The 18,670-nt window shown below is 37.5% G+C and overlaps 1 protein-coding gene across 1 annotated transcript; it reads left to right on the forward strand.

The window, feature by feature from the left end:
- Positions 1-1,243: 1,243 nt before the first annotated feature.
- LOC112554545 (E3 ubiquitin-protein ligase TRIM21-like) lies at positions 1,244-9,616 on the forward strand. The gene is made up of 14 exons (XM_025222355.1): positions 1,244-1,398; positions 1,760-1,958; positions 2,156-2,218; positions 2,935-2,979; positions 3,800-3,843; positions 4,685-4,781; positions 5,053-5,161; positions 5,508-5,618; positions 6,182-6,280; positions 6,745-6,871; positions 7,502-7,640; positions 8,192-8,227; positions 8,512-8,554; positions 8,977-9,616. Exons 1-14 carry the CDS (start codon positions 1,369-1,371, stop codon positions 9,026-9,028), a joined length of 1,194 nt encoding a protein of 397 aa, XP_025078140.1. The 5' UTR covers positions 1,244-1,368; the 3' UTR covers positions 9,029-9,616.
- Positions 9,617-18,670: the final 9,054 nt, after the last annotated feature.

Raw genomic sequence — 18,670 nt, forward strand, 5'->3', positions numbered from 1 at the left:
AATTTGCGTAAAAGTGTGCATTTGGTACATGGGATAATTTGAAAATGTTGTAGATGTATACATATTAAATGCAAGTCTCCAGAAATCTTCCTGTTTTCATTTTCAAAACAAAGTATGTAAGAAGGCTGTGTCTGTTTTGATGGTGAGTAGTTATTCTGAACTGTGGTATCATCGTTGTTACTGTCATCCGAAAATAGTTTATTCCTTGTTGCTTCCTTGAGGAGCATAAGGCCGCAGTCATCCAACAGTGATAAGTAATAATGTCTTATGATTAGGATAAAGTCTTATGGTATAAAATGGTCTTCATGAGAGTGATGCTCTCTCGTGTAGGAGCTGTATATAAGGAAATTAATATTTAGGCTTTAGATATTGAAGTTTAACATGAAACTTGGCCATATCCTTTGCAAGATATGTCCATTGAACACATGTGCTGATTGTTTAACCAACAGCTTATATTGGAGAGCAGGAAGGTCCATCACATAGTATAAGATGAACTTTCTTCAAAAACGGCTCCACCCTGGAATGAACACTTGCGCTGCAGGATAATTTTAACAACCACCAGAAAATACTGCCCTTGTTCAGAAGAAGCTGTGTAACGACACATCCAGCAACAAATTATCTAACCCCATTTTAAAAAATTAATAAAGTCTTAGACACCAGATTATCGCTAAGTTGGAATCTACATCCCGACAGCAGGACGGTAATAACATTTAGCTGAAATAAAAAATATTAGCACGCTGAGTACCGCTGCTAGAACAGTGGTTCTTAACCTTTTTTTTTTTTTTGAGGTATCGAACCCACAAGTTTCATATGCACCCGAACCCTTCTTTAGTGTCATCACGAATTGCGGGTGTGTCTTGACCTCCGTGGCGGAGGCTCCGCTGAACCCCTGAGACCGACTCACCGGACCCCTAGGGTTTTAAGAACCACTGTGTTAGAATAAGCCATCGATGCAACGCGATAACATTAAGCACTGCATGGTTCTCCCGTATGAGTACAAAAAATAAGAACGATAACTGTCGACAAGCGAGAAATGATTGTCACCACACCTAGAAACATCGTTAGTTTTCCCTTGATTAGGCTCAGACAGACCACGGAGTTTCTATGTACTGTAACTTGTGGACAGACCTATTATCGTCTATGTATGACTGAGAAACTTGTTTCAGTGCTTTAAGTTTAACCGGCCCTTTTTTCTGCTAGTGCTGCCAATTTCATGAACCAGTTTTATAGTAAGAGGTTAATTGCTTTTTTGATAATTTTCTTAAATTGGATCTTTAATTATCTCTCAAAACCACCAAACTAAGTGTGAGTATCCCGAGTCTTGTCTTGGCTGGCTCACACCTGGTATTGACGTCGAGAAACGTAAACATGGCCAGCGATCTTCCTATATTCATCCCGGTACGCCTTTTCTTCCATTCCTACAAACTTACCTGAACTCATGTCGTTAGCCTATTGCTATGTCTCTTTTAAGCAAGAATTTGGTAGCATATAGTGAGGTGCTTTGTCTAAAACTGTCAAAATATACCTATTATTTGCGCTATAGTTTTATGTTGCTGTGCTCAGTTGAAAGGTGATCTAGGAAGTGCGTGTTGAAATTGTGTGTATGACTGTATGTGCTCCAGGTTGATAACAGTTTTTAAAAATCTTTCATTCTGTCTCATTGTTTGTTTTGCCCATATATTTATAAATCTCTTTGAAATGCGTCGTGCAATGCGTCATTTACTCCAGCTGATGATTACAATTTCGTGTACTTTAACAGGCAAGAGTTGTAGAGGAGTACTTTAATTGCTCCATTTGTCTGAACACTATGGTGGAGCCCAATATGACAGCCTGTGGTCACCGGTTTTGTAGCAAATGTATTACTGAATGGGTTGACCGTCATCGCAGCTGTCCTTGTTGCAATGGTGTCCTTGACAGCACACGCCTTTTCAGAGACCATCAGTTCGACGGGTTAATAGGTGTGTACTATGTAGAAAAGTCGTGTGTTGTATGTGTACATTTCATTTTCATGAATTATTTTATAGTAAATATATCCTTTATTTTATAGTAAGTATATTTTTTTATAAAATCTATTTCTGTTAAGCAATATTGCTTTAAATAAATAACCAATAATGGTTTTACTAATTTTTTTTTTGTTGTTTTGTTTACCATGCAGATGTATGTAAGAAGGAAATACAAAATGCAGAATCAGCATACTTTGACAGCCTTCTAAAGCCAGGTATGACTTTTGTTTATCATTTTACATATTTTAACTGTTTTATGTCATATTTAAACACATAATTTTATGACTGTCTTCATTATTTTCAAATAATTTAAAATACATGGCCTAGATTTCAAAGGCATTTAATACATTGATCTGCTGTGATGTTGAAGTTCTGATAGCTGCAATTCTAACCTCTATGGTTTATCTTTGCAATGAAATGCTACATAGTTTATGAGAAACATCAGAAGGAAAAGTTGTGAATATAATGAATACAAAAAAGTAGCTTTGGAGGTTATACAGTTTCTTGCAATTATTGATAGCACACATAAATAATGTGCATAAAATGTAATCTAAAAATACTATTGAATAGTAGTGCACCTAAAATATATTTTGATAATGGTAATCAGTAAAATATATTGATTTTGATGAAATGTAGTCAGCAGTTTTGCAACATCTTTGAGAAAATGTGCTGACATACAGTATGTTAGCAAAATGAAGTTTTAGCATTATGAAGCTTACAAATCATTTATAGATTATAATTTTAAAAGGTACTCTAGAAATTCCAGTAAGATGCATAAAAAAAATCAGAGTAAAACATTTTGTTACTGTTTGTACTAGGAAATTGAGTATATTAAAAATAAAAGTAAATGCAATAAAAACTAGATGCAAAAAGCACAGAAGAAAGCAGACTTAAATCAGCAAAAAGATTAATTCCTATTCTTTTTTCTTAGATCAGCATATGCCTCCTGCGACTCCAGTGGAAGAGGTACTGAGAAGTAAGCATTGTGAATTGAGGGGTAACATTTAGTGCTGTAGTTATGAAGGAAGGAGCACAGTATGGAAATTAAATACATCTTGTCTCCCTTGTTTTGAAATAGTATCCAGATCAGAGAGCATAGATGATATATATATATTCTCTGTCCAGATCTTACAGATTTTTTTTTTGTTATTCACTTTTCCCCACTTCTTTATTATGAACCCAGGGGTAAAGCAACATCTCAAAGGACAGGACACCACTTTATAACTATGGAGACAATTATCTTAAGATGCTTGCCTTTGACTTCTTCATGTTCCCAGGGGTAACAACCCTTGTTTCATGACAATGGCCTCTGATGTGTTTGTAGTCTCTGTGTATTGTATGTTTCAGAAATGGATTGTATGTGGATTTATATTTCAAACATTGTACTTTCTATTGCATGATACCATCGGTTCTTTTTCAATTATGTAAAATACAAATATGTAGCCTTGCCATTTTTATTTTAATGCTGTGTCATGTCATCTCATGATTTCTTATTAAAATGCAAGTGATCAAAGGCTTGAGAAAGAGTAGATTTGTTTGTTTAGATCTTGAGGATTAGCATCTTATATTTAATGAACCAGTTATTTTAAAGAAAAAAAGTTAGCTTTCATGTTAGCCTTAAAATAAATTTTATTTACATAAATTACATAAACAGTTACAGCATATAGTTTTTAAGCATACCCACTTTCCAGGCAGAAAATACCTACTGTTCTAGACTAGTGACTGTAAAGGTATAATGTGTTTGAGGTAGAAAAAAAAAAAAGAAGAGAAAAATGTAACATAGTGTTTGTTTTCAGAACATTTGAAATCAAGTCTTGCTGCTCATGAACGGTACTTCCAGGTATTTTACTTGACCTTTTATTTTGTGGGTTTTTTTTTCTTGACAGCATGATCATCTAAAGTTATGCACTTATTAGCAATATAAAATATTGTGCATGTAGTAGTAAGGTTCTTTATTCTCATCCAGGTCCATCCTCCCTTAATGTCTCTCCTTCTGATGACAATGACAGCTGACATCATTTTTCCTGTGATGTCAGTTTCAATTAACTCATCTTAACTCTGATCATAATCTACTACTGCTATATCTTTCTTCTTAACAAAAAAATTAATGTGGTGTTAAAGTCATTATATATCATTATAATCGAGACTCAATAATTAAAACTTAAATGCAAGATGTTTTGTCATGATTGCAACATATTTGAAAATCACATTTAATGTCACCTTTGCTTACCATAGTGTGTCAAGTTTGTCTTGAAATACATTAGCGTAAACTGATAAAGCTCAGTCATCTTCAGTAACTTAAATGCAATAAATTAGATTAAGGGTCTGACAGTTAGTCCCAAGACTGGCTATGTGTTCATGTCAACACTCTGGAACTCAATGTCATATTTTTTGTCTTGGTGATACAAGTAAGCATACTCTTGCCAATGACAAAAGTCACTCACCACTGTGATCAGTATTTGTCAATTAAGTGGCAGCAATCATCAAATCAAATTCATCAGTTAATGTCACTTGGCAAATAAATTATCTTATATAATTAAACAATACAGTTCTAAGGCTAAGCATTACCTACTTGGATATCAGAAGCTAGTACAAGTAAGCAACCTAAGTAATAGATCAATAACATTTATCATCATTTTCACATTTGTTTTCAGCATCAGGATCATTTTTATTGTTATTAGGATCTGAAACAGCAGTTTGAGCGGAAATCTCAATGTCTGGAATTCAAGATGCGGAAGGATTTAGAACGTTTGAGGTTGGATGGGACACCACCTGCTGGTCAGTAGCTGCTTGTTTTATTTTTTCATTAGGGAAGAATCACTGGTGAGGCTGTAGGTGCTGATTACATTTTGAGACACATTCACTTTTGGCATCAACTGTTCATCACATAAGCGTTTGCTGGAGAATACCTATAAAAATAATATTTTTTGTGTACACATTCAGAGGACACTCATTCAACAGGCCACTCAAAGCTGTAGTTGCTTCTGTACTGCTTTGCAAATATATCGTCTCATACAATCTTTACTTTTAACTAGTCCATTTCAAACAGTGTTGCAGTTAGAAATCCAGAACTTGGAAGATGCATTGCAAGAAAAGAAGGAAGCACTCGAATCAGACTTGCAGAACTGCTTAAAGTTGGTGGCAGAAGCTTATGACAGGTAGCACAAACGTGCTGGTTTGATATCCCCCGTTGCTTTTGTTTAATTTCTTAGCAGTGTGAAATGGGCATGAAGCAGCTGACAGAGCTGTTCAGTGTGGATAGATTCAGCAGGGTATCTCATTTGTTCAACTGCTTGATGTTTTTGGTTTTGATTGCCAGGCTGTGATACCCTTCATTTTTTCCACCTTGTTCAAATGACATATTTATTTCACTCGAAATGATTTCACATTCATAAAGAGACCCAGAAAGCAAGTTACTACAAAGTTCCGGTAGTGTTTTGAAGAAAACAAAAATAAAGATTCCCCTAGAGTCAAGTGTTATTACATTGTCTTGATTGGTTACAGATATTTATCAGAACATATTCCAAGTCTGGACATCCTCCCAGTCAAAGTCACAGTTGTCATCAATGACAAGGGTATACGCTTGCCGGATATCGGCCTTTCGCCTGCCGACACGTGAGCAAAGTTTTCTGTAATTTGCCTCATGAGAGAGTAAGGAAAATTGGTGACATTACATTTTTCAGTTTTGCTTAACATGATGAGAGTTCTACTGCTAGGAAGTAGAGTCACTTTTCATTTCATCAGCCCTTCTAACAGACTTTGTCTGCGTTCGTGTATGTATGTGTGTGTTTATGTGTTGTGTATGTGTGAGAAATAGAAAGAAAGGTGCATGTTCATAAGGTGTAGAAACTGTAGATGATTCTGCATGTTTTACAAAGACGAGAATGTATGTTCATGAGGAAGTAGCAAATAAAAATGGAAAAAAAACTTCATAACATGTTGTAAGAAGTTTTTTTTTAATAAGCTTCTTAATATTCATAGATTTCTGAAACAATAAAGTTAAGTGTTGCTTTTATTAGTTTTAGGTGAAAAACTATGGTAATTCAAGATGAAATGATCTTAGTCAATAGGTGACAGCTGCAGGGCACTAGAACAATGACCAGGCAAATATTGAGACAATAAGTTTTAACACTATCATAATTATGCTGAAAATTCTGACAAAAGAAACTGTGATTTAGGTTGACTGTGATTCAGACAGCAGTGGAAGAGATGCTGAAGCAGCGAGGCAATGAGGTGATTAGGTGGCAACCAGATGGAGGCAAAATTCTGTTGGTCAGGTGAGCCAGTTCTGTGTTAAATAGTCTTCTTTTTAAGCTTTTTTTTCCTTTCTACTTTCTAGCTAATATTTAGACAGTGTTAGCTAGAATGATGCTGAGCCAGATATAAAACTGTGTTAGAAGAGCTAGGTGTGTTTGGCCCTTTTTTAAAAAATTGCTATTTTGATGAACTTTAGTTTATGACACTGAGCAGGCTGGGAAATTTTTCATAAAGTAAAACAGTATTTCATCTTTCTTCAGAAGTGCTTGAGAAATAAACGAGGACTGTCAATATCTTATATACAGAATATTTGAAAGTCATTAGTAGTTACAACTAAAGAGATGGACTACTTTGGATGCTTTCCTTTTTAAACTAGGAAGTATTTGCTTAAATTGTGTAGATTAAGGTAATTGCTTATCTGTTTTTATAGATTATTTTTAGCTTCAGAGTGAGTTTTTAATACTGTTCACTATACATATTCAAGCCCTTTGAGCAAGCAAGAATCATACAATGTTCCTGAGATTTTGTTGGACATCAGCATGGGTGGTGATTCATTCCCGGGTATACAGCAGCTGTCCTGGCTAGATAAGCCTGTCTTACAGTATCACACAGTGAGCTTGCTTTAATTGAAACAGAATAAAGCAAAACTAATGGGGCACCCAGAGAGGAATATTTATAATTTTCTATCTCTAATTATATGAATAAATTCTTCTATTATAGGAAGAATTCTATAATTATGGAATGAATTATTTAACTACAGCATGCATTTTATATTTGTATATAATGATATAGAATGTCTATTCTAGAGCTAGGAAATTTATAAAAATTATTCTCTTGATGCCCCACAGGCATTTAACAGCCTATGCATGTTAGTGTATGTATGTGTGCACGCATTCGCATATGCATGCATGTGAGAGAAAAAAGAGAGGATTGTACATGTAAATGAAGTATGACATGAATGTGTGACAGTCCAGTAATGGCAAATAATCGCAGTAGAGCCATATTTCGTAATGTATTTTATGAACATGATCAAAATTAACATAGTTTATAATTAAATTGATTACTGATCTATAATTCATACACTTAAATGATCTACAGCTCAGGCACTTGTAGTACTTTGATTGCAAAAAGGCATTATTCATTTCTAGTTTCAAAAACATTTATGAACAGGAAAGTTTCTTTTAAATTAGATCAGTCGCTATTAGCATCTTGGCAGTGCAAATACAAATCTGTGTTTATAGAAATCAGGCAGTGAACTTATCCTGCATGGCTGTATGGTATGCCAGAGCGATCTGCCAAAGGTTTGCTATGTCCAGACCTACAAGCAGCAAGGTCCAAAGAAGGTTGACTATTACTCTTGCAGTCAGTGTGGCTTTAACTGTAAGTTCTGCTTATGCTTTTGTTGTTAAACGGTTTCCTTTTGATGCAGTGTGCTTGTATATATATATGTGTGTGTGTGCATGCATATATATTTTAGTGTGTGTTGTGAAGGAGAGACTGAATGTTTATGTCTTTTTCTGTCTTTTTTAAAAAAAATTTGCCCATGTTAGCCTTTTACGCTGATACAGGGCAGTTGCTCACCTGACTAGTGGAGTGCTTCGATGGTTAAAGAGCTTGTGTAACCCATTATCTCCTATGGTCATGTCATCTGGTAAATCTCAAAGAAAGAGAATTTACTCTCAAACTTTTATTTTTGATTATTAAATGATCTCCATTTTGTTTTTTGTTTTTTGAAAACTTGCTCCATTATTTTTTAGTTTTTGGTATTTCCAATTCTCTCCTGCCACTTGATTTCCTTGCACAGTCAGAGTTTAGGGTTACAGTTTGTGTATTTAGTGGTTCTTGTCCTTGAATGAAGACTGAAGTGTGAAGATCACCTACACCAGTAATACTTTCACTAAGCAATGAATGTCATTTTCTGTGTGTTTCAGGGATCTGTAAAAGTTGCATTCAAGTTTGCCACAAAGGTAAGCCAGTATGATGGAGTGTAATACATGTACATATTTAGGTGACCCAAGAACAACACAGATTAAGTGCTTCCTGTGGTAAAAGTGCTTCTCAGCAAAAGGTTGATCATCATTAGATCCCAGCAGTCAAAGTTACTATATATACACACACCAGCATTGTCATAACATTAGTAACATGACTGTATTCCAAAATTTTTTAGGTGACATGAACACATGTTTTTACAAAAAAGAGTACCAAATGTTATATTTTGATGAAGGATTTAATTTCTGCTACTTTGTTACAGATCACCCTGTCACTCCTCATGTGCTGAACCACCAGCCCACATGGTAAGAGAACTGATCACCTGGTTCATTAGAGGAAGTAAAGGCACACAATTTGGTGCCCACTCTTGTCAGTCTGTCAGCTTCACTCCCCTGTGTTCTCTTCAAGCACCACATTATGGCATTGCACATGCCACCTGTCCCACATTTGTAATGCCAGATTTCATAAGAATATTACAAATATATATATACCTATCAATATTTCCTTCTAGCCTTAATTTGTTCAGTCTTTTCATCTATTCCTGTGATAGTGCTTTTGTCTATTCAGTGCATGTGTGATTACTACTAAACGTGAACTTTGGGAACACCTATACACCATGGGTTCTTGATTTTATTATTAGATATAACTGGGGAAAGCAGCCCAACTTATGGTTCAGATGAAAATAAGAGAAATATAAAGAAGTGAACTTTTAAACTATCTGTTTCAGGGCATGCTGCTACTGCCCCAAGAAGAAAACATGTCATCTGCTTTTAACTTAACTATTTGACTAGTCATCAGTATTCAGGTTCCTTTGAACTTTGTCCCAGGTTTGATTTCACAATGTATAAACTTTTTTACTATAAGGACATGGACTCTGTAAGGTTGCTACAATCAAGTGATATTGCCAACATAAAGAATGTTTTACATTTCTTACCATTTTAAATTCTTTGTGCTGGAAAAAATCTCTCTAAATTGTACTTGAGTATTATGATGTTTACTGAATTGTGTAGAGCACCAGTTTGCCTTTCTCTTTATTCCTACCATGTAAAACAAGAACAGCCTGGTTTCATCTATTACTAAAACTGTGTAACTAGCTTTCTGGTAAACCTAAGTTGTTTTCAATTGGTATCGGATTGTCCATACCATAACCATCCATGTCCCTTTGTGTGTGTGTGAGAGAGAGAGAGATAAAGAAAGAGGATGTAAGAGGTAGAAATTAATGTACAGAGGGTCAATATATATATTATCTTAAAAATAACTGCAATGTTGGGGGTTTTAATTGTCCTCACATGTTTGTTATGATACTGTTGTTACAAAGTGTGAAATAATGTGGTTATAACAAAAAATATTAAAATGGTTATCTTTTACTTTTTTTCTCTTATGAGTGTGTGTATATCTATATATATTGAGAATCTGGTATTTCAAGCTGTACTTGCCTTGATCTAGGTATAGGAAGGTCGGTAATCGAGAACTTAATGAAGACCTAGGTAGAAGACAGGTGAAATTCCAGACTTTTGAAGGGATTGGCTGCGCGGGACTTTGATGTCAACTGAGGTAATAGAGGTTCCGGGATGGTTGACGATGTTCGGTAGTGTAGTAGTTAAAACACTCGCTAAGACGTTTCGCCGCCGGACGTTTCGGAGTCGACGTTTCAGACTTTTCGACGGTTAGGAATGAAAGGTATTTCAAACAAATTTTAACACACAGACTTCACAGACAGTTCACTTTGATTGTGTCACAGATTATTTTGAGATACATTGTAAATGTGTGAGCTAACGGCATGAGGAGGGATAGTGAGAGAGAGTTCACTGCCTAAGCGGGTGCAGAGAGAGGCCTGGGGTTCAGATCTCGTCTTAGGACTTTATGACACCAGTTCGCATGACAGTGTGGTCACCGGAGGATTATTTCTTTTCTTTTTTAGAATTGGCAGTAGATCGCAATGCGTCACGGTAAAAATACGTTAACTTTCGCTAGCGTCCCTGTAACAGTGCGAGTTCAGTGGTACCATCGTCTGGGACAAGTGGTCAACCAGGCCAGTAACAAAACATGCTAGCGCGGGAGGACCTTTCCTTACTTTAGGATGGACAACTCACTACTGCCTCTGAACCCAGTGATAGTTGCAAGCAGTGTCTAAGAAGGATTCCGTTCTTTCTTGAATGCAAGGACGAGAAATCAGATGGATCTCCCACCGTGCGCAGGCAGTCCAATGGCGCAACGGAGGAGCGCTGACAGGCCACGCGTCTGGTCACAGGCATCTTCCAGTGTCATTTAATTGTTTTGAACTAAAATCGAGTTCTTTCCCAGTCTTGATTGTCTGGTATCTGATGTAAGAAACGGGAATATTGTTGAAATAAGCAGCATTGTATAAGTAAACCGGGAGATTTTCTGGCATTTAAACCAGTGCTTTCGAGAATAAAATGCATAATACCGATTTTGCAAAATAAAAAAGAAGTCAGCTGTGTGAATGAAAGTTCTTCACTTAGCAATATGAATGTGAAACAACAAATTTTTAAAGATTTTACAGTTCTAATGTAAAATGGTCAAGAATGTTATGAGGTTAATTTAACAGCCTATAGACATGGATAAACTTTGATCATATCAATAGATAAAACAACCTTCCCCCTCCCAGAAAGGAAAGGGTGCGGTCCGATACTACCATGCAGTCGGTGCATTCACTAACAAATATGCAACACGTGCATTTCAAAATAATAAGACAGTGTTATTTGGAACATTCTCGATGTCCTGACATAAATCTGAAAAGCTTTAATCTAAGCTTGGCACAACTAACGGGATGTCACCAAAGCAGATTAAAGCGAAAAAAAAAAGTTCCGCTTATACCATTGATTTTCACACCTGTGCCTGATTGCATAAAGGTTTGTAACAGACTGTGTTCCATTGACTCCAGTTTGTGAACAAAATAACTTTCCCCTTTACATACACATTAATAACACACACACACTAATAAAATTATTATCTGCAGATTGTACTTAATTAGTTTTTTTTACATCTGTTTCTCAAGCATTTATGCTCATGTGTAGATCATATATTTTTAGCTCAATCAATAGTGGAAGTAGAAGCAAGGTAGTTCACATCAAAAACATGCTTGTATATACTATTAATGTTTTGAATCTTCCTCTTCTCAAACACTTCACAGCTTGCAGCAAGAATTTTTATGTTCTAATGATGATTTGAAGGCATATACGCTTTTTATTTTATAACCGATTTATCATGAAAGATTAAAAACCGAAAGAATGAAATTATTTTGGCTCGGATTTAAATCTAGTGCTCCAAGTGAACTACTTAATTGTATTAACAGTTAATTAGATGGTGCGGACATTTTCCATTTAATTTCCATTTAGACTTGATAATAAGTTGACAACCATCAAATGTCAATTATTCCAAAACCTTAATGTTAAGTGTAAAAGCTAAAACTAATAATCATCATACTGAGATGCAAATATAACATAATCAGCTGCCAGTCCATCACAACCGTTCAGTCTCCTGTTTCAAAACACGGAGCCAAGCAACAGGTGTGCAGGCAGCATATTATGCCTTTAGTTGTATTAGTAATGAACAAGGACACAGCACAGAGTTAGGGCAATCTTGTAAAAATATGTCGATCTTATGTCCATCTGAAAGCAAATTTTGATGGAAAGGTTGGATGAAGTACTGTGGATGACAAAAACCATGTAAGGTCAGAAATATAAACAAAAAGCAGGAAAGTTATGAATCGGTAATTTAATAAGAAAGCAATGAACAATCTATTTTGGGAAGAGACACAATTTTTAATGAGAGAGACTATGTCCGTGACAGTAAGTCAAAAAGAAGAGTTTTGTTTCAGATGAAGCAGCAATAAGAAAAGTATAATTGTAGAATTTGAAGTCGCCATACTCCCCTTAAAGCAATTAGCAAGAGACTGCTTAATATTCTTCATATCCTCATACCTTGTTAAAATAACTTCAAAAATTTAAAACATAAAGTTTAGAATGCAGACTTCTAACTGAACAATGCTTTTTTTTTGTTAGACGGTTAATAAAAAAATATTAATTTAAGTGTTAGCAAAGTCTTCAAGTGTTTACCAATTTCTTAATTGTCAGTACTGATGCATGTGTATCATTATTATTGAAAACAATTTTTTTTTTTTTTTTTTTTTTTGCAGTGAGCAGTTATGTGCGAGACATTATAGTCCGAACGTGTAGATATGGAGAGGAAGACGTTTTAAGTGGGTAATAGTGCACTCGAGCTGCTGACGATTCTTCTCTCGTTATCTACAGCCTGTTGCTTTCCCGGACTTCTGTGATGTGCTGAGTCCATATGATTTCCTACATTAAAAATTATTGACTTGCAGGCAGCATGGCATTTTAAAGATAATTCCGATTGTAGCTCTGAAATGCACTGTAAAGAAAAACCGGAAAAGACATAGGAGACACCTCAGTCCACCACATTCGCGTAGAGAATTATCTTTTCCCGCTCGAGAGTTGGTGATCCATTGAATTTATCGTCCTTGGTGATAAAATTATAAGCGGTAATTAGAAATTATAAGCGGTAAAGCGTGACGGTTACTCAACTCATCCTCGAGAAGATGCTCTGTTTTGCGTGAAGCAGCAGCCATGTAACAGATTGCCGATTTATTCCTGTAAAGGTCCCAGAGGCTGTAAGTCTAGATGGTGTATTTATTTTCTACTTCGCTAATCTTAAGTATATCTTGGTCAAGTTGCCACCGTTCTGTAATTATATTAATGGCCTGCAAGACTGGCCAGGGCCGGTGGTCATAAATCCGCAGTGTGGAAGATGTTGGTATGTGTCAGCTTCCATGAATCGGTGCAACATCAAAGGGTGAATAGGAACACCCAAAAGCGGGAAGAGGCAAGCTGGTTTCCAATTAAATAAGGAAAACTGAACCACTTTCGGGAGCTACGTTACACTGACCTGACGTTCAGTATTAATTCAGTATCTTTTGTTTCATCTTGGAGTCTCCTTGTGCTATATAGTTTGTTATTTTTGCATTTTATTTTCGAACTACTTGTCTTCACCCGTGTTAACGGTTATCATAATTGGAATTTTAATTTTGTTTTGGCCTGCTTCTCTCGTTCACGCACTGCACGAACTAATATCCATCCCTATCCACTATATGTACTGCATCAGAAGCATGTGCGACTGAAATGTAGAGTTGATAAAAGGATTTAAACAAGATCGGGAAAAGTTGAGATTGTGGGAGAATTCTCGGATATGCCCTGCCCTCAAGGAACGTGGGTTAGCGAAAAGAAAAACATGAGTCAGAAAAACAGAAAGAGGATGAATTATACCGTCCCAGGAAAGAATTAAAAAGCTACAGCTGGAATTTATGAAAGAAATAGGAGACAAAAGGTTAGAATTTAAAAAAATGAAACTACCTCGAGCACAATACATGGTAGAGGCAAACAGTACCATTCTGTAAAGAAAATGCCTCGTAATTGAATGTACAGGTAATATTCATTACATCGGCTAAAGTCAGATAAATGCTATCAGTGCACACAGGTATAAGTGACAAAATGGCCAACCCGTACAGTAAACGTGGTTCATCGTGTCTAAATCATTTGGAAGGCGTAGCCCAAACCTCTTCTGCTGTCCTCACAACTTTATTCATAAAACAGGCCCCCTTTTCTAAGCTAGGCAGTTGTTGGGAGAGTTTTTCTACCACTTGTCTGATGAAGCCTCGAACCAGCGAGCAATCTGAAATTTTCCCGTCTCTCCACGTTGCGAGTCCACGCATCTGATGAGGTCATGAGCAGAGTTCAAGCCGACAGCGCGTGACGCGAAAATTCAGTATCGAAGAAGGTCGATCTCGTTCAAGTCATCAACGTGTTATACGATAGCTCAACAAGCACAGCATTGCTGAAAAACCACACTAGTTACGTTTTTTTTCCAAGACCAGCACACTTCCATTTCCATCGGTGGAAGGCTTATCTGCAACCTAAGCTTATAGACGATATATATATATTATATGCTCCTTGATGTCCAGATTTGCAGCTCCCTGGACAGTCTCCTATCAACAGAGCACGTTGTTCCCCCAGAGCAGTTGCCACTTGTATTGCTGCAGTCTGCAGCACACCCTGTCTCACACCTGCCGCCATAGATGTTATACATTTTATATTTGGAACATTTGCTGCATGTGTCGCTACAGCCAGCTCTGCAGGAGTCATAACAACATATATATCCAGGCATGCAGCCCATTATGTCGTTCTCTTGTTACAATATTGCTGCATAATTGCTCCCTCAGAGCAGTTGCTACACGTGCTGCTATAGTTAGAACCGTATGAAAAATTGATGCAAACTTCTGTACGCAAGGATAGCTTGTATCCTGCAGCACATCCTTTGTTACAACTGCCACTAGAGATATTAGTAACAGTCACGTCGTTTTGCTGGTGGTTGAGGCGACTGGTCGAGTTAGGAAAATACGGTCAAATCGACTAAGCTACAAAAAACTACTAACCACCACCTGGCGAAGCACTTTTGTCCTCCACATCACACCCACCGCAGCACCAGGGTTATAAAAAGAGGGTAGTGTTGTCTGAGTGAAGGAGCAGAACTCACATTGGCTGTAATAGCCATTGTCCATCATCTGTTACATTATCGAGCAGCTAAGTACAGCGTGTGCTATAGACAGTCACACAGTCTCGTCGGTTTTTTAACTCTGAAAATGTGTCGATCTTTTTGTAGACAAATGAAAATAAAATTGATAGCCTCACAAACCTTTTTTTTAAAAATTAATAATTATGTTTATTTATATAGCTCTTTTCCCCATGGTGGGCTCAAAGCGCTTAAAAAAGAAAAACACACAAACATAATAATAGTGGATTCTGGCTCTCAAAACCAATCACTGAAAAATAGCCGAATTCTAGAATTAAGATATTATCATGTTAGTTTTACAATCAGTCTTGTTTGGAGGACAGACTCGTAAATATTCTTAATTTTAAACTTTTGATTTATATTCTAAAACAGAACACAGCTTTCAACTGATAGTGATTGATGTTGGTGAAAGTTGAAGGATTTTGCGCCCAACGGGTTTGTAGACTTCATAGGTGGTCAGTTACTCTGCCTTGTGAGTGTGTGTGAGAGGAGGACAGTAGCAGGTGGAGGGTAATAAATTCTTCCTCGCCCACTGCTGGCAATCATCTGAAAGACGATACCCAAACTGACCTCCTGACAGTTTGGAGACTTCTGACTGTCACCTACCTTAGCTTCTTGGTCCCACTGAAGCGCGGAGAACGAAGTTTCAGTGAGTCATAAATATCTTTTCTTTAACCTCTATACTTTTAGCAACGTGCCACCTCTTGTTAGTGTTTCTTAACATCTTTATTTCTCACTAACTTATTAATTGCCATGTTACGGTCGAGAACATCCTCTTGAATGTCGACATCTGAGGCATTCATACTTTCATACATCCTCTCGCGCCCACTGCCATCCTTTTTGGTGATGTCCTGAAGATTTAGAACCTTTAGGCAGATACTGCTAAAGTAACATCATCTGTGTGATATGAAGTTTTTCGACATGCGTGCCTTTCATTTGTCATCACACTGATCCCGTTGGTCAGAAGAAACTGTTTTGCTTGAAGTGAAATTGCGACAGACTGGCGCTTCAGCTGTGGCAGCCGTTTTCTCAAAATATCATTTACAAGTCCTAAATTGGCACACTTAGCAAATTGTTTATATTGAATGGGGATAATCCCCGATGTACCCCAAGGTACATTCTTTCCTTACAGAATAACTGTCACCTATAGCAGAGACTAGTTACAGTATATAGACGATATTATGTCCATTAGGAAAACCAAAGATGATCAGCACATCATGTCCACCCATTTTGAAATCCTCACTTGGAACGAAGAGGTGCACGAGACTGAATGTGCATGAACATGACTTACAATGTCGTTTAGCTTGTCGTGCTCACCAACAGACAAACATGGACCGTGGGGCCGCTATTGTAGATGGTGAATGGGCTGTGTTACAGGTGTGAATTGTTACCATTTGTAAAGGTACTAACATTGCACTCAAACACAGATTTATTTATATCAGTCACCAGGGGAATAAACTGAAAATACTGAATATTATCATCCCTTAAGTGCATAGAAAGATAGAGAGATAAAGACAGATAGACGAAAGCAATAAAAATAAAGTTTTTAAAATTTAGTTGTCTCTGTGTTTGTGTCCTTTCCGCTGTCATCTTTTCTCCCTTATTTTTTTCTCTATTTTGTGTAGAATATATTCAATTGGTCGGTCCTAACTCTGCCAGTATGTTCAGTTGCAAACCGCTTCACCTCAGCTTTCTTAACGCCCACAGCAAGTACTCGGCTGAGAAAGATGTTTTATTGCTCGGTTTATTGTCTGTGATCTCTACCCTGCCTCGGGGCCAGGGTAGCAATTAGGGAAAACTGACCGCTGGTAAAAGTCAGCATTCCTACCTTCCCTCGCACAGGCGAAACCATTAAAAACCGCCCACAAGAAGCTCAAGCCTATAGTAAGACAGACATTTTCGTTCTTGGCCAGCTAGAAAGTGAATTGTTTAGAGTTTATGTGTAGTTTGCAAGCAACTATAGTTCGTCCTTGATCCCCCCTGCTGGCATGTGGCTTTTAAATATTGTAACACGGTGTGAGATGGAACGATAATCGCAGGGCGACATCTTGCTGCCGGGTGAACTGTGGTATCAACAACAGAGCTGGGATGTTTTATGAGTGTCCAGTCCTATTTGCTTTGTCGCCATTGCAGTGAAAAGATCCTCAGATCCACTGAGCTCGGATCTTGTGTCCGGACGCGCTCTGTGACAAGGTTGGTTATGAAGTTTCTCTGGATACTCCTGTTATTCCCGCCATCCCGGTCCAATATTTGAGCAAAATTGCCAGAGGAAGGAAGCACTTACCTATTAAGCCAACCAACCAACCAACCAACCAACCATAATTCTTTACCCACCGCACTTCTCTTAGGTAGCAGTTCAGTCTCCAGCAGGGGTGGTAAAAATATCAAACCCCTGTACTAATTACCCTCCAAAGTATGTTTTGTAGGTAGACGTCTTTTTAATATTTAATACAAGTACAATAAACATTCTCCATGGCATTGGCCAGTTTGATTATTAGCTTTGACTGGTAAGCTTGTATACAGTCCTTGTGTGTGTGATGTTTGATCAGAATGTATGGGTCAAATGACTGATGGCTGGCCCTAACCCTACCATGCAGTGCCCGGACAATACCCAATCAACACCACCCTACATGTAATGGCAGTAGATGTCTCAATCTCATAACGTTATTAGAGACAAATGGTTCTAAAAGCTGCCTAATTGACTTTAAAGTGTATAGCTATAGAGTTAATGTGCGTCCTGTCACTGACTGAGCTAAAACTCTCGTGGATTTAGAGTGCTGCAGTATAGTAATCGTCTAAACAAATAAAAAAAAAAAATAAAGTCGATACACCTTTCCCTTCAGCAACAAAGGGGCACCCTCAGTACCCACTTTTCCTCTTCACCTCCACCACCACCCATATAGGGCTACCCTGATGACAGAAACGCTTGTGTGGACAGTCATTCTAGAATTCTTTGGGCCACAAATAATAGCTAGGTGTCCAGCGGTATTTCGACACCAGCGTGAAGCGTAACCCGAGATGTCTATAGGCCTTTCTTGTGCCGGTGTGCCATTCTACTCGACTATCACAAGGCCTGACAGGAGGGGTTGGGGCGAAGACAGGGTGTACCCGTTGCCACGGCTGTGAAGGGGGCCTGGGTCAGTGGATTTTTTTTCCCCTTCTTTTCATCATATTTTTTAGTTGAAGTAACATTCTATGATCACCCCTTTAACGTCAGTTCTCCTCATTTACTAACACTCACATGTAAACAGCTCTATGTTCAAGTAGTGATACATCCTAGTGCACTTGTCCTGATGTTAGCAGTTTACATTACTTTACTGAATGAGATGTAGATATTGACAATCGAATTGTAAGTATGTTAACGTTATTATTTACTAGGAAAATAATTTATGATCGGTCGTCGGACCCGGGGCCCGTGCTGGCTCTCGGCGGCCCTATTACCCGGCTCCCTTTAGGGAACAAAGACACTGCTGTTTTAAAACTCGATATCTTCAAGTGTAATACTCCAAGTTTAATACTAAACATTGGCTTATGTAATAACAATAACAACAGTCAACAATAATAAATAAAAACTGGTGCAGATCACTGATGCATCGCCTTTTATAGCCACCAGCTCTTCCTCTCCGGGTACAGCAGCCACCCCACGTATATCATTTCCCCTCTTCTATGCTATTGTCTTTCACATTCCATTGCTCAACCAGACAAATTAGCATGAATCGGTGTTTTAGCAATATTAGCCATCATGCAACACTTCCCGGGAAACACCTCGGCATGAAACCCGAATTATTGCTATCACGGTTATCTTTATTTTT

This window comes from Pomacea canaliculata, linkage group LG13 (assembly GCF_003073045.1).
Source record: "Pomacea canaliculata isolate SZHN2017 linkage group LG13, ASM307304v1, whole genome shotgun sequence".
Taxonomy (NCBI): domain Eukaryota; kingdom Metazoa; phylum Mollusca; class Gastropoda; order Architaenioglossa; family Ampullariidae; genus Pomacea; species Pomacea canaliculata.